The sequence below is a fragment of the Condylura cristata genome, unplaced genomic scaffold (genome assembly GCF_000260355.1).
Source record: "Condylura cristata isolate star-nosed mole 26May11 unplaced genomic scaffold, ConCri1.0 scaffold00011, whole genome shotgun sequence".
NCBI classification, from domain to species: Eukaryota; Metazoa; Chordata; class Mammalia; order Eulipotyphla; family Talpidae; genus Condylura; species Condylura cristata.
In genome coordinates this window covers 10,498,272-10,515,600 of record NW_004567112.1, presented here as the reverse complement: position 1 = coordinate 10,515,600, position 17,329 = coordinate 10,498,272, and the positions used below count along the sequence as shown (strand labels likewise).

Genomic DNA, 17,329 nt, shown 5'->3' with positions numbered 1-17,329 from the left:
TATTAACCATTTCTTCTATAGGCCAATTTGATTAGGAAGTAGGACAAGCCTTTCTTTCATTACTGACCAAAACCATACTGCATTTTGTATCAATTATTCAACTGTCTGCAGCACATAGATTAGAAGAAAGGGCTTTCTTGGTGTTTGTGAATGTTGTGGGCTGCTGATTAGTAATTAAAGCACTGAATGAAGAAAATTAGGACAAAATTGAATGGGAATGAGAAAGTCTTCCTTCTGTGATACAGATGTTTGAAACAGATTGTCCTGAGCACCCCGTTCAACACCATGACATTCTGCACAGTCATGGAGTATTTGCCTCCCATGTAAAGCTCAAGTCAAATGCCTTAGAGATGGTTTCCTCTCCCATGCCTTGTGATGTAGCTGTATGGGTATTAATTTAGTGAAATATCCTGTCTGCCAGGTGTGGGAACTAGCTGATTTTATTGTAATACCAGATCATTACTTAATTCATATGCAACAGAGTGCAGCACATGGAAAGCATTATAAATCTATTTACAATGTGGCTGGTTTGATGATAACATTGTATTAAATTCCCAGGTGAGGCAATTTAAGCAATTGCTTTGCCATGTGCAAGCCATGGAAATTAAATTCTCATATACGCATTAGTATTAAACCAACTTCGTTGTTATGCTTATGATAGCATTGGGTTGTCGGATCCTCATTCTGGGTAGTGTCCCCTCAGTCACATGTAGAATCATACAGGAGGCTGTACCACAGAGCACAGTTCTTAATTAGTTTAAGCTAAGCTAATTCAGTTTGTCTCTGGTTTCGCAGTGCCTGTCCAGGAACATACTCAGTTCAGTTGGGAAATGTTAAGGTTTGGGTCAAGTAGATAAATTCTTTCAAGTCAAATTTCCAGACAGAACTGAGCAAGTGTATCTGTTTGAACTTGACTTTAAGAAAGCAATCAGTATGCAAAAGTTCTGTTCATATACCAAGTGAAAATTGCCTGGAATTTGAAAGTCTTGCATTTATAACCAAAGACTCATTTTTGACATCAGTTTATAATAGCCATTGAAACTTTGTGCATCTTACTTCTTAGGGATAACCATCAGTTGTTAAACTGTCATAGTTTTTCTGTCATTCATCTAAGTGTGTGGATTTTTCCATCCAACTGTGTCTGGTCTACCAGCATGTAGAAGTTAGCAGGAACAGGGTTTACACAAACACACAAACAAAAGTGAGGAGTACTTTTGTAGTTAACACTGTGGGGGGGGGGGGGGAAGGGACAGTTATTGTCACCTGAAGCTTTTCCACCCTGTGGTACAGACCCGAAATTGCAGTAGATTACAGACTGCATAGAGCTTCTGCCTTCTCCAGAAAGCCACATACAAAGCACCAGTAGACAGTAGTAACTGACAACTAAGACTAAAAATGTTGACAATTTCTTGATTTGCCTGGTTAGCTTATGTATAGAAGTCATTAACTATTTATAACATGCATTATGAATTGGGTTCCTTCAAACTGTAGCTGAGTGTGTGACATTTCCAGCTCCTATTCTCATGCTTGCATTTGGCTAAAGTACAGATTTTATACAGTCAACAAAGTAAAAATACTTTAGTTTTTTTATGAAGATATAGTAGGTGTTTCAGTTTCATTAACTTTGAATCTTCCAAATTAAAGAAAGACATAGAACTTGGTGATATAGAGTCAGATTTTTAAAGTTTTCATAGAAAGTAAAATTAATTTATTGATGTCTTGGAGGAAAATCATCCATAATATAAGCAGTTTGTCATTCAAAATAATTTGCCTTTTCTGGGATTCAATTAATATAGTAATGTGTTGATTAGAATCAGCTTGCTTAAAATTTCAAACAATAATAGAAAATAGCAATGTCCAGCATTTAAATATAACTCTTAATAAAACAAAGTCTGATTTTTTATAAAATTATAACAATACTTGAGTTTTAAGAATTCAGTGACTATATCATCTTCCACTGACTATATCATCTTCAAGAGGAACTATCTGAAATGAGTTATTTTCATTCCTTAAGAGAAATCAATTCTATTAGTGAACATTTTGTAAGCTCACATTATTACTTGCTTAATTACATCCAGAAAGTCACCCAAATGACTGATTTTTAACTGCCTCAATGGTCCAGAATGACATTTATAGGGACCACCCTTCAACGGAGGAGAGCTCCTTAGTTCTTCTCTATTGCTGCGCTTGTACCCTCTTAATTGCCGGTTTTCAGAAGCAATGGATTCTAACTGACACAAGATTAGGTATTTAAGAAAACATGTTTGCAACTTCTTTTGAAGCATAGTAGATCAAAATAAGAATAAAATATAATGGAATAATCTATGCCAATTTGTTAGTATTTTGGTGAAAAAAGAGAAAAACAAAAACAATCTCCATATGATATTCTTGCATACTGTGGAATGGTTTAGTCCCCCATAGTGATGAAATGAATAATTAAAAAGGCAGCTCTGATACCACAGCCTGTTTAAAGGTTCTCATTTCCTTTAATACTGTTAAACACTTTTGCTCAGCTAGTTTGAAACTGCTGTAGTAGCGAGCTCCAAACGTGCAAAAGAAAGATTTGGCTTAGTCTAAATATTGTGTTAAGGCCATGAAGGGTATGTCCTTCTAATTTAGCATTTTTTTTAATCATAATCCTCTACAGAGCCAATGACATAGCTAATTAATAGTAGCGTCAGTAACTACAGTAAGAAAAGCAGACTTGACATCGCTGTGGTGGTAAGAAGTGTGGTATGCTCACAAATAAATGAGTTGGGACACTCCTGAATTGTTAAGACATCTGATCTAGATGTCATTACTGACCTCAGGCTAACAACTTAACTTTTCCACTTTGTCCTGTCTGCAAGCATTGTTGGTTTATTTATCTGCTCACAGACTTGCTGCGTTTGCCAAAGTCTAATGTAAACACTTGTAGCAGGGAAGGGTGACTTGGGGTACAGATTTAGAGCAGGGAGAGGATACCACTATCTCCTTTATATGGAGACATTTTGCAGTTTTTTCTATCTTTTTCCTCAGTGTATCCAGACAGTAATAAAATGGGGTAGAAATTTTAGGCAGGAGGACTGAGCTGTAAGGTGCGATACATAGGTTATTCTCTCAGTTTAACCAAAGCTACCTTTAGAATTCCATGATTCTGACTTTTTTCTTTTCTAAAAAATAAAGGGATGTGTAGACTTACTTTTATTTGTACTCCATTCGGCCCTATTCCACCGCCGTCTGCCAGAGAGTTAGCCCCTGAAGTCTTCTGTTCTATATAATGAACTAAATTCTTTCTTATGTGTGATCCTTAGAAAAACTGAGAGAATAGTCACTGAAGTAATTTTCTGTGTTTTGTGCCTCAGCTCAGGAGCCCCAGTGGAGAAAGGTTGAAGCTTTGAAATGATTTAAAATCTATTGGAACTTTTTGTCCTTAATCATTTTAAATTTTAATACAATATGATTTTGTGTTTAAAATAATGTGATGTGTGTGGTGGCAAAGGAATGTCATTTATTCACTAGTTGAAAAATCTAAATAAAAATCTTGTTGACTTCTATTCATGGATAATCCTTTTAAACAAACACTTTTCAGATCACAGTTGAGCAGGTTAAACATTTTAAGTTCTAAACTCTAGAACCCAACTGAAAAAAATAATACTGTTTCCCACCTGACAGTTTTCATTTGACTGATTTTATTTAGTATGTTCAGAAGCAGAAAAGGCAGCAAATGAACCTGTAAATCTGTATTTGGGTCTGAAATAGTGATACTAACGTAGGACCTGAGGATGGCACTTTAGCTTTGCAACTGATTTTCAAAGCTTTTTAGCTTTTCCACACATATGTCCATAATTAATGAACTGCTTGAGACAGGTCCCTCTGACTTTTACAGGTGAAGGCAGATTTCTTGTAAAACAAAATTTCAGTGTCTGATGTTGACTCATAGCCCACTTGTCTTTATTTGCTGGGATTGTGAAAAGTTGACTCATAGCCTTCTTGCCTTTATTTACTGGGCTTGGGAAATTTAATTTGTTTTACCAGATGCACGCACAGACACACACATGTGCGCTTACACACAGGCACGCACACAGGCACACACACACACACACTTTCTGAAGGGCATTATTTATAGAGGACGTGGATGCTATTAAATTATTGTATAACATCACTAACCAGACATAAGGAAAGAAATATAGATTTGCTGTGTTCCAGGCATTCTGGGGGTATAGTTGGGAGATAAAATAACCTAAAATTAGAGACTTTTAAAGACCTTTGTTGCATGGTCATTTCCAACCACAATATTAAAGGTCCCCATCTACTCTCATTTTAATTACAATCTGGTGGGGCTTGCAGATACACAGCTATACAACTGCATTTCCTTCAGTTTCAGTGCCCTTCTTTGAATGACTTTGTATGGAATCATATACCAGTCACAACCCATTTGTGAATATGAACAGAATACTTACAGAATACAGAGTTTTCTTTCATTATTGGCATTTGAAAAACTTCTCAAGTTCGAAAACTTGACACAACTTTGGTTTGCAGATTTTAGCAAATAGGTTTCCATTAGGGGGCTCTCGAGGTTTGAGATGATCAGCCTGGAGACCGACGATGCTTCCAAGCCTTTACTTTCTAATGTTCATCTTGCTCTCTCTCCCTTTTTGTTTTGTTTTATAGAAAAGGTCACGGATCGCCTACAGTGACGAAGTACGGAATGAGCTCCTGAGGGATGATGGGAATTCCTCAGAGAACCAGGTAGAATGCTAATCAGCAAGGCCCGGTGGGTGGCTGGAGGGTGAAGGGGGTCACTGGCGCACTGGGCTCTCAAGCTGCTCCTTAACAGTATTAGCAGCAACTCATGTGGAAGCGATACTGTTTAATGCAAAGCTGGAGTCTTAATCAACTTCAAAATGTTTCTTGGAGATCTTATATTTAACCCTTTACCTTGTGATCACTGTCTGCTATCTTAAAAAAAATCTTTTCTTCTCTTTTCTTTATTATTTAGTACTTAAGGAATAACTTGAAACACACTGTTTGCAGACAAAGCCAAGGTCTTCACCTCAAACACATGTAAAAGGAATGAAAAAGTCCATAATACAGCTTTGATAATAATGCAGCATAATTAAATCAACACTTGCAGCAAAACAAATGAAAGTAAGCTTTCAAAATTCAACAGGGCAGGCAGCTCAGTCTCCTATTGTGTAGCTTCTTAAAAATACATTCACCAAAATGCAAATGTAAGCACCAGTGTGCAGCTTGGATATAGTCATATAGAGCGTCTGCTTTGTCAAATAATAGCAATAACAGCAAAACAACAATAGGAAATGTCTTTCTGCAGTTTAAGATCCACATAGGCAAAAATTAAAACTCAATTTCTTCTAAAAAGGGCCTTATAACTTGGATGTGGGTTCTTATTGGATCACACAGTGATGTCATCAGTCCAATTAATGCCCTGCTTCTTTCTTTGAATTAACACTGCAGACTTCCACAATCCATATGGATAATGTATGACTTGTGAAACAAGAATTGCAATATAAAGATGGCTTTAAAAATGTCTTTAACAAACCTAATAATGGATTCTCTTTGACAGTTTTACAGAAAATAAGTGATAGGGGAATTCAGAAGCAAGATCTGAACTGTTTCTGAATGCCACTTCGGCAAGTATTGCAGAGGTCTCTACCATGCTTAGAGAACAATAAACAGAAGTCATTCATTGCATCAACTAAGTGTTAGTAAGATAATAAGGCATAAGATCTTGATATACATTATAAAAATTTCACAATTGTGTTTGTTACTTCAGGCAGATTATATTATAGGCCTAAGTGTAAGGAAACGATATTGTTATCTGCTATCATGCTAATATTGTAAACAGGTATGCTGCTAATATAGCATGTTAATATAAAACAGATATGCTGCTTATGTGATGATGGACCCATCCAGCCACCCCCAGAAAAGGGAGGAGACATCAGTGAGCTGATTATGTTTGTTTGGGGCAAGATCTCACCACCGCCACTATTTGGATGTTATCAGTTGGAGTTCAGACATGTAAAGATGTTAAGATTTAACTTGGGATTTCAGCTTCTCTGATTGAAATGTGAGAAAAGCTATGAGAAAAAAAAGAAGGAACGCATCAAACATAAAAGAGTGATGTGATAAAGGGTTTTTACTTATAATAGATTAAATAATGTGAGGATGAGAAAAACTATTTTCTTCCTATTTTAAGTGAGATTTAGATGCTGATATCTCTTGAATAAGTGAATCATAATTTTATTTCCTATCTTTACTGAAAAAAAAGCCTTTTTTTGCAAAAAAAAAAAAGTGAATGCAGAAGTCCCACGTCAATCTGTTAAACAGCTATAGATCTTTCCCTCACTTGAAACCACTGCCTAATACAGAGGAAATAGAAAGGGCCTGTTCCTGTCTGACTCTGTCTCCTTTATGGTAATGGATGATAGTACTGTGACAGGGAGCTTTTTTTTTTAAAGCATGTTCATTTCTCCTAATGGACATTTTATGTGCCTAAAACATTTGCCTCACATACATATAAGTATGATTTTTTATGCCTACAGTAAAATATCCCACAAAAATAGATTGAGTTCGTATTTTCTGAATTGTTCAAATTATATTCCTGTCACTTTAAAGTGATTATGGAGAGATTTCCCGTGGACTTGTATAAATCAAACTTAGAAATTCTGAAAGTGCTGGGAAACCTGAAGTTTAGTTGTAAGGAGCTGTCACTTCAATAAATAGAGTGTGATAAATTATAGTCATGAGACTATGTCACTGTTAGATTATTATATGAACTTCTCAATCTAAAATTTGAATTAAGTTTGAAAGTTCAAAGAGATCACACTTAACTTTTTGGTTATTTTGTTACCAAATATAGCAGAATTTCCATATGAAGTCATTAAATTTTGTTTTGAGACTCTATTATAATAGAGGAATTAAAAACCTTCAGAATGAAAGGACATCCTTAACCAAAAATGTTCACTTGAGAATAACTCCTTATTTTGAATCAGTATTCATTCAACCTATAGAAAGAAAACAGAAGTTCTTGCTTTAGAGCAAGAAAAGATTTTACATAAGCTCTTCATATTAATTTTTTTGTAATGCTATGATGAGATGACAGGTTTTCTGGGCAAGATTACCTGTAATACATATAAGGAAATATTTTCTGCTCACAAATAAGTTAATTGTTGGTAAATTAATTTTTAGAACTTCTTGATTCTAATATTCATGATAAACTTTTAGTAGATAGGGAAGCCTTAGAGATAGGCAAATGATATAAAAATAGCAATATTTCTTATACTGAAACAATATTTTTTAATATTGCAATTAAAAATTATCAGAAAAGGAGATAATATAGAATTAGCTGGAATGGTTGCAAATAAGTAGAATAAATTAAGCAGTGGTTTTGTGATTTTATGTAGTGATTTTCCATAAGTAGGCACTTCTGCCTTATAATGGGTTTTTTTGGTGAAGATTTAGACAAATGTGACTGCCATTGCTATTATTTCACATTCTGGTTATTATAATACATTTTAAAATATATATAAGACCTGGTTGTTAGTATATGTCATTAGAACCTTCCAAATTAACTAAAGTATATTAATTTGTCATAGGTATATTAGCATTTATGCCATGATTAGGAATATCAAAATTTCAGAAACATAGGTTTTTTCCCCAAATATACCTGTAATGTCCTTTATACTGTACAACTCTATTTAGCAAATTAACTGCTTTGTATAAATTAATTTTTAGTTGATGTCCATTTCACACAAAGCAATACAACCCCCTGATTGACAGGGAAAGAATCACTTACTTTGCACATCCGTGTATTGTTAAGTCATCACTTTCCAAGGACTGTTATTGTCTGAGGTATTGTCATTCTATTCTTTTTTAAATATCGTGCTTTCTTTTCCATCTGGCAATATTTTAACTTTTGAAGAGAGAGTTGAGTTCTCAAAATATAGAGATGCTGTGTCTAGCAGGGAAACTTTAGTGATTGTTAACTTGATTTAATTCATGAAAACCATTCCCAGAAAAGAAAAAAAATCTTTAAGAATTAAATCCCCTTCCTACTGGAGTATGGTAATGGGGCAACTAAAATCTCCCCTGCCTTACTTTTGAAACCTAATTGTCTCAGTTTCCACATGCAAAATTGAATTGATCCGTGAATAAATTTAAGTTAGTGAAATTTGAGTAAATCCCAACTAGAAGATTCAAAAAATTGTACAAAGAGCATGATCTTTCTAAACGTGCCGAAATTTTTGTGGTAAAGCAATATTTAGCAGATATGATTGCTTAATTTTTTAAGATGAGGTTCTCTTAAGTTCCCATTTGGACTTGCTGTGCATAAAGTGTGTCAAACTTCAGCCACAGACCAGGGGGTGAAGTCGGTCAATTTAATTCCCCAAGATCTAAAGAAGGTCGGTATCATTTCATATAGCCCTGGCAGAGCAGATCATTACCAGGCACAAATCTGTTCGTTACGTGCTGAGGGTTTATAGCAAAATAAATAGACTGTCATCATAAGTTCAGAAAATTGTGTGTTCGACCCACGATAATGTGTAAAGGGCGTTTAATAGAGTTCAGCATTTATTCGTTATCTGTATGCGGACAGAGACGGCAGGCGCGTTATCAGCTTTAAAAAAAAAAACTCGGGAGTTCTGGGGGTCACGTGACGCACCTCCCACTCGGAGGCGCGCGCGCACGGACCCTCACGCGCTCTGCAGTGCAGTTTTGATTTTAGTCACAGCAGAAGGCTTAACCACAAGAGATTCCACTGGTTCAAACCAGCGTAAACCAGATTTTTTCAGCCCACAAAGGAACAGATTACCTCTTGTATCAAATTCTGCATTGAGGAGGAAAAAAAAAATCTTTGTTTCAAAAAAGATGTTGATTATCATAACTCAACATGGTGGCATGGTCTACTTTCAAGTCGCCTGGGATGGAGCTGGTAACTGGAGAAAATACGGAACCACTACTTTCAGTCCAGTCTAAGCATTGTTAATTTTCAAAAATAGACCAGCTTTTGTTTACTCGAATGAATAACTCTCGGCCTAACTTAAAAAAAAAAAAAAGATAAAGATTAAAAACCCTTCCATTACCTAGCTTAGCTACAAATCCGGTGTGGGGCTTGCATTCAGCCATGCAGCACAAATGAGATAGAACGTTTTTTGTTTGGGACCTATTGAAAAAACAAATGGGGAGCATTTTTAAACACTCATTGATTATGGCAGGGTGGCATGCCGCAATGGTCTCTATTGCCGAGGAGTAGTTTTAAACTTTGGCCCTGTAAGTATGATAGTCCACGGGAAGAAAAGATAGCTCGGCGACCCCCTCCCAGATCGTGTCTTTCGGAGAATGGGTGTTTGCCTTTTTCTTGCGTGATGTTGGGATAGCAAAGATAGAAAGATTCTGCTTTATGATAGGCCAGGTGTTTTTAGTTTAAATTTTGCTTCTTTGAAAGAAGAGTAACTTTGCATATGAACATGTCGCAATGGTTGCTGAGAGAAAGCTTATATTTAAAAACAACAATGACTGCTATTTTGAAAGGATATTAAAAGTTTCATTTTCGCATTGCATCCCTTGTGAAGAGTGATGTAACCAATAATCAAGTGTGCAGGTTTTATATATATATATATATAAAAGATTCATAAAAATTTTGAAATGTCATTCTTTTATACTTGAAATATTTTTCTTATAACAAATGAAGTCGCAGAGTAAGCTGGGATGCCTGCTGCCTTCCTTAAACTGCAGACAAAACCAGCATTAAGCTTTGAGAATTCCCGGTTAGAATAAACACGATACTTTGAGAGAAACTTATAGTGAGCAATTCATGGCACGTTTCTCCCAAAGCAGTAGTTGAATTTATGGGCTTGCATATGTCAAGTATTTTAACAGATGTTACAGATACTTGGATGTTTAAAAATTATCAGTTGTAGACCTGAATTGCTGAGGATGCAAGTTTCAGACCTACGATGTGGTTTATAATCTCTCACAGCATAGGTTTCTGTTTCTATTCTTTGCAGAAACTGTGGCCATCATCTCAATATACAATGATATATGTATTTAAAAGACTGTCAAGCACATAACACACACAATATGAATCTGCTACGTGGTTATATCGATTTTCTAGTTTTTAAAGAGCTAAGTCTCTTGTTTTAACTGTTGTATATAAGGCAAGCAGAAACATGTTCTACAGAGGAGAATTAAAATGTTATCTTAGGAGAATTTACTAACAAGAATGGTTTTGGTTTGACTTCTTTGCAAACAGACTTCAGTACAAATGAAGTAAGCGTTCCCTGCTTTGAGATGGCCCAGTTTACAAGATGAAGAAAATTGAAAAATGAAGAAACTTCCAAAGTTAAAATAAATGCAGGATGGGATAGTAGTAGCCTCTGAAGCAAAACAAAAAGCCTACAAATGAACTCTGATATGAATGATATTTTTGAGGGCAGTAAAATATCTTCCAATCCTATGTCCTAAATGTTCCCTCTCTTGTCTTGCTGTGTTCTCATTTAAAATGGCATTACCTCCAAAAGCAGTCCTACTACTAACGTGGTTGCAAGTATGACTTTAACTAACATATTTCTGCTGTTTTAAGTCATTATTGAGGTAATAGCATGAACTATTAATCATTTTCACTTTTAAGGACAATCTGAAATCAGAGAAACATCCTAAAACATCAAAACAGAGAAACATCCTGAAAACTTGTATATACAAATCCTCTTCAGTGGTACAGTCTTAGAAGAGAGGAACAGTAAACTTGTTTTCTTTCTTTATAATATAGTCTTCTATGAAGTCATTCCCCTTTATTTCATGATGGTGTCTTAGATGTACTTTAAAAGAGGATTTCACACTATTCTCTTTGTTTAATGTGACAGTGTGAGAAAGTGATCTTTATTCGTTCAAAAAACTCTGCATGTAGTCTATGTTTAGGTTCTTTTAATGTGTTTGTCTGTGATTTTTAAATGCTAAACATGTAAACAGATAAATTGTCAATGTTAATTCTGTATCCTGTCACACAACTGATCTTTCTTTCCTGCCATTTCTTCCCTTTTTATCTTTTTTTTTTTGTGTGCATTCATGTTGCAGTTGATAAAATTACGTGAAGAGGTGAGTATTTCCTAGCTTTTTTTTTTTTAAATTCTGCTTCTCTCTATAAAATTGAGTTTCTAAATCTGTATATTCAAACCCATTTTTCCAGGAAAATCTACACAAAGTAAACATATTGTTTATATTGCTCAGAAATGTTCTATGCTGATTATCTTTTTAAAAGCAAACATATCCTAACCTTACTGATCACAGTGATCTTTGGTATTTGATGGCATCAGGGAAAAATTCATATTTTAAAGGCCAAAAATAGGAGGGAAAAATAAAGGAATGTCTTAAAACTATATACCAGTATAGTTTTACTATAAACTAACTTCAGATTTGCTTTATTGGTATTGGCGTCTCAAAGAAGTAAATATATTTAGAACTTGTTTTTTGACATTCTAATTTACTGAAATCTGTTTTTAAATAAACTCCTTCTCCCCACCTAACGTTTTTTGGTTCAGCATAAGAGACAATGAGTCTATTATCTTTTGGGGGAAACATACATTATAAATACCCTATAGTCTTTGTATATATAGATGCATGAGGATAGCCAAAACTCTGATCATTTTTAAATATTTTTTGTAGGAAATATAGTTTCATATTTCTGAGTTTGCTAATCTATTTAGTATGTGTAGCTCCAGAGATTTTTGTGGGCCAGCAGATATTTGTAGTAGTGTTGATAATTACGATCCCATATCAATGAAGGATGTTGAGGGATTCTGTATTTTTTTTTAATTAGGCCAAACATGTCACATATGTGTTAGTACTCCCTTCAGAGATAGAGTTCTTGTTTAGTGAAATTGAGTTTTAGTTTATGTTAGGATGCAGAGTAAAGGCCCATATTACATAGAACTTGTATATATTCATATAAGGTATATATTTTTAGTTTGTATATATAGAGATAAATAGAGGGATAGTATTTTTAACAGAGTACTGTGGATTATTTTTAACTGTAGACTAACTGCATTCACTGAAATTTGCTTTGTTTTTTTTTTTTGTAAATCACCCTCTAAATTGTGGAAATGCTAAGGTAGAGGTTTACAGATAGTGATTTTCAACAATTCTTCTGTTTTAAGATGCATTAGTGATGTTGTTTCTTAGTGAAGTAACAATGATATTTAAAATGAAGGGTAGAAATACAGAATGCCTTCACTTTCAACCTTTTGATTTTGGGGGGGGTCATCCTACATGGAAATAGATATTTATGCATACACATATATATATGTACATATATATTAAAGGAGTCATTTAGTGTGAATGTAATGAATAGTCATTGCAGTTTTGATGTATAAGGTTATTCTCGAGGTGGGTGATACATCAGTGTTGTTTTTTCTGCAAGACAGAATCTGCTTGTATTTGCACATGTTCATGCTTAGGTGAAGGATCTGAATTTTCAAATATTAATTGCAAATCTCTGTATGGAGAAACACTTGCTCTTGTCTCTGAACAAAGAATGACTATAATTAATAAAATCTTATAATCAACATTTGACAGAGATTTCTTTTTGTTAAGCTGAATTCAGTGGCCTTAGCTTAATTCTACAACCTGGCAATATTATGTGTGCATTTCTTTTCATATATGTTTTGGTTTATGACTCCATTCTTTTGTTATGCTTATAGCAACAGTTTTCTCAGGTATGGCTCTAGAATGCAAATTTCTGAAACTTGTAATGTACTCGAAGCATTAGAGCATTCAATTAATAGAATAATCACCTCTGAAATATTCTTTTTACAGACTTGGATGTGACATTGATATTTATAGGCTAGATTACACTCATGTAGAGCATGGGTATGTGGTTTGCTTAGAAGTGATTGTTTCTCAGCCAAAGTCTAATAGTCAGCAAACACCAAGTGAACCCCAGATTTCTTCCTTGTACCTATGCTAAGACAGGCATTCACTACTTTAAAACAGGTTGTGTTTGTAACAAAGTGTGGCCCACACCTCCTTGTCAAGCTCTTTTTTGGGTTCAGATTTGGAAACAGGGCGTCCTCAGTGGCAGGCTGTAGGGCCCAGGGTTCAGCCCTGGTGTTGGCTGCGCTGAGCCCTCTGTTTGAATCCTGCATCTCCAGCTCTCCACATTGCACAGTTCCACACACAAGTTGAGCTCTCTCTGAAGCTTCTGCACAGCTTCACTTACCTGCTTTGAAAAGGGCTGAGAAGAGGGTGAGAGAATGAGTTTGGGATGGAGGGTGGGGGCAAGTTGAAAGCATCAGCTGCTACTGTAGTGTATTTCCTTTCATTTTCAGAGACCAGGGCAAAGCACAACTAAGGGAACAATGTAAATAGCACAGCTGTTACAAGAACTTGATTTTAGCTTGACTTAAGTGAAGAGGTTCCAAAATACAAAGTGAGGTCCTGCTGGAAAGCTGCTGGTAAACTCTTGTCTGCAGATTGACTCTGATAAAATCGAACTATCCTGAAGAAGAGTTACTTCCATTATTTAGGGATATGCAATTTTAAAAATGCTTTTAAAATTTTGCTCCCCACTATAGTCATATACCGAATAATCTGATTTTATTCCCTTGGAGGGAGTCTCCCAAGTCATTCTACATTGATGTGCTTGAGACCTGCAGTATATATTATAATTTAATTATACTGTCTATTTATAGTATTGACCTTTGATTTATTTTTTTTCCAGCAGTAGCTAAATGTTTTTTCTTGAATTTAGGGATTTCATCCAATACGAAAATGAACCTAAATGCTTTGTTCTATTCTAGATTAAAATTCAGATTTACTCTTAATTTCACAGATCTGTTCTCTTTTAGGGAATTATCAGTTGGAAATTAAGTCCTTTGTTAGGATAGAAAATAATATTCAGAAAAGAGAACAATCTCTCCTCCCCAAACATGCATGCAAGAAGAATAAGGAGTAAGAAAGCTATTTCTGACAAGCGGAGTAAAATGTCTGATTTTATTTAAAAGAGATATTAATACCAAAACAAACATAAAGAACCCCCCTCAAGTTTCTTTTTTGCAGTTACAGCCATCTCTGATTTTGTAGTTTCATGATACAAGCTTTTCTTCCTTCTTCCCTTTTATTTAGTTTTTTTTTTTTTTTGTAAAGGGAGGGGCAGTTTTTCTCTTAATTTCTCCATCGTATACTAAACAATTCTATTAATTATTATGGGCTGTGGTTGTAGCTTTCCTGACCTTCACATCAGGTCCTAGCTTTCTTTACTAAATGCATTGTTTTAATGATTCTTCTCCCCCCATGCCAACCCTTCCCCCAAAAAATTTTTTCAAGGAAAGCTTTGATGTGGCTTTAGCTGCCTCCAACGTCTGGCCGCATCTCAGATGTGTCACCTATGCCGGGAGGGAATAAGGAAATCACGTTTCGAATGGTAATGATAACATACTAATCACTTCCTTTCTTTGAAGATGGAAGCGAGATATTCTGTCAGCATCCCTGGCTGCTAGAGCTTGGAGGCACGGTCTAGGTGTATTAGCTTAAGTGTGCATGTCAATACAGCTTGCATCTCCGAGATCCATGGGGGCTCATTAGAGCAAGGTAGATCGTTTCGCTCGACAGCCACTCAGATTATATGTGTGGCACCTCCTTTTTTATTATTATCAGAAAGCATTTCTTCGATTTTAAATGACATCTGTCAACAACACAAAGTTAGAGGAGTCCTGGCTGCATTTTCCTTTTTTTGACCTTAGACCAAAACTGATTTGAGGAGGAAAGGTACTAATTTATACAAATACAAGTGTATGTGTGTGTGTGTAAACACACACATGTACAGACACACATACCTATGTTCCCATGTATCGTGCGCACACACACTCACAGGTGCACACATAGGTCTTATCTGTTCCCAGCCATGATTACTTTATTAGCTTATAAATGTTCTCAACCTGAATAGACCTAATATATGATCCATATGGCTAAAATACCCTACTCACTGTAGAAGACGTTCAGAAGCTAAGGATTCTCTAATTCTTCCATCAAAAATAACATAAAAGAATATATAGTTACCATTTTTAGTTCATAGTCTAAAATGCTACATATCAAGATTTCACCACATACCTAGGAATAAATCTATATTTTCTTACATCTGTGTGTGTAGGGAAACACATGTTCCTTGTTTCTTGGAGGTTGAACAAGTTGCCTTGAAACTAGAAGTGCTACTTGGTATTCTGTGCTAGTAGAATGTGTTGTTCTGTGTAGTATCTTGCTGCCCACCCAAAATTGACATTCTCTAAAAATAAAATTCTTCATTAAAAATCATTATCTGCAGTTGTCAAAGAATCAGATGAGGGTTTTTTATTAAAATGATTGCATTTTATGAAAAGACATACAAAATTGATATCCTACATCTATGTAAGTATCTCATCTTGCTCATCTGCTGAAGAGGAAAGAGCCCGTTGGCTCTGGTGTTCCCACATCTCTCAGTGTTCTGGAGTGCGATTCACCGTGGCGATGTACTCCAGGAGTCTGCCTTTTCATACAAAATCGTGAATGGTCCATACATGATTGATTGGAATTCTGTCTATTGTAGTGGTTCTTACAGTGGAAAGGTTTGCTAAAAATTAATCTAAAATGGGTGGTGACGCCCCCCACCCAGAAATGTTGGGGCAGAGGAAGGAATTATTTTTTTAAGGCAAAAAAAAAAGAACATTGTAGACGGCCGTCTGATTTTTTTTTCCCTTTTTCTTTTTCAGAGGGCACATCTGCTCGATAACACAGAGAGGCTGGAAAGGTCATCTCGGAGACTAGAGGCTGGATACCAAATAGCAGTGGAAACCGGTAAGAATTCTGAGAGTGAGCAAATTGTCTTGCTTATGCACAGCAGTCTTCACAACACATGACATTTCAGGGAAACTTCAAAGGAGTAGCAGAGACAGCAGCCCGAGATGTGGTTTACATATTGGGGAGACAATTGGGAGCTTATTTGCGCTTATCTTTTTTCAAGTTAAAAGGCATGACATCTACTGAAAACAGTTCCTGAGGTTTAAAAGTCTACATCTGAAAAGAGATGGAATACTTTGTCTAAATTCTACATTTGTCTTAATATGCAGTTACATGTTGTCAGTTTACCCACCCGCAATGATTGCTAACACACAGAGCAGCTCGGCTATTCTCTGCTCCTTGCATTTATTCACATATGTGAAAATTAACACTTAATCGGTCTAAGTGATGTGATCTTGGGGCAAAGAAGTACCAAGACTGAGTTCAGAATCATTGTTCGTGATTCTGTTGTGTTGTTTTTTTAATCATGAGCAGAGCCTATAGTTAGACATGAAAATAAAAAGCCATAGGGAGCAGCAAGGCTAATATTCATCAGCATTAGTTACTAGCATTAGTTAATATTATCCCAAGTTATGTCTCGAAATAACACTTGTTAATAATTTCAGAAAACACGCCCCTAAATTTGACCTCTAAGATTAGTCTACTTAAAATAGACAAGTTTTGGCATAAAAAACTTTTCATGCAATGACTACTTATTTTTGTACAGTAAATAAATATTAGTAACTCCCTGGGAGCCATGAGTATTTTTATTGTTAAGCTAGCTCTGTTGCTTAATTTTGCAAGGATAGATTGTACATCATCTATTTGATATATTGTGGATAGCTGTTGTCCTGTATGCAAACCACTAATATACATGGTTAACCACTACATTTATTGGCACAAAGATGTCTATTTGAAAGAGCAGGTATAATGAAAATGACTTCAAGCAATTTCTATTGTGAATGGCAATGTCTTTTCTGCCCTGGCTTATGTGATGGGGTCTAAAGAACTGATGAAGAAGAACACAGATGGTACCGATATTGTAGTAATAATGAGAAAACTGAAGAAAACCATAAGCTTCTCAAATTTTGTATGGTCAGTCTTCTTTCTAAAGTTATAGGTAGATTTTTGCCCTACGTAGAGTAAGTCAGCTTGCATTTTTTCTTTTCGTCCTTGGGCTCACCTTCAGAAATGTGTGTCCTTGTGAAGCATGGGAAAAATCCCCAAACTGAGGTCCAAGGACCGGGCATGGGTCTGAGTTCATGTTTGTGTAACTCTGAGCAACTCATGTTACCTCTCTGAGCCTCAATTTCTTCTTCCCAAAAATGGAAATCATCTTGTCCATCTCGGAATATTACTAAGAAATAAAGACATAGGTTTAAATGTTTTACACACCAGGAAATGTGATGCAAATATAAATAGTATTACTGTGTGGCCATTTGATAATACACAGACATTCATTTTTTTTTTTAATCTCAGAAAAAGATTTTATTGTGATTCAAATTTGTGTGTATTAAAAGAG

At 35.4% G+C, this 17,329-nt stretch overlaps 1 protein-coding gene across 3 annotated transcripts in view; it reads left to right on the top strand.

Annotated features, from left to right (window-relative positions):
• The window catches only part of VTI1A (vesicle transport through interaction with t-SNAREs 1A), a 307,337-nt gene that overhangs the window by 53,537 nt on the left and 236,471 nt on the right, over nt 1-17,329 (top strand). For 2 of the 3 annotated variants that reach the window (XM_004680434.2, XM_012723717.1), the window contains exons 4-6: nt 4,654-4,731; nt 11,077-11,097; nt 15,741-15,825. In XM_004680434.2, the coding sequence (XP_004680491.2) occupies nt 4,654-4,731; nt 11,077-11,097; nt 15,741-15,825 (184 nt within the window). The remainder of the gene's footprint in view (nt 1-4,653; nt 4,732-11,076; nt 11,098-15,740; nt 15,826-17,329) is intronic. The other variant, XM_012723716.1, reaches the window with a different exon arrangement.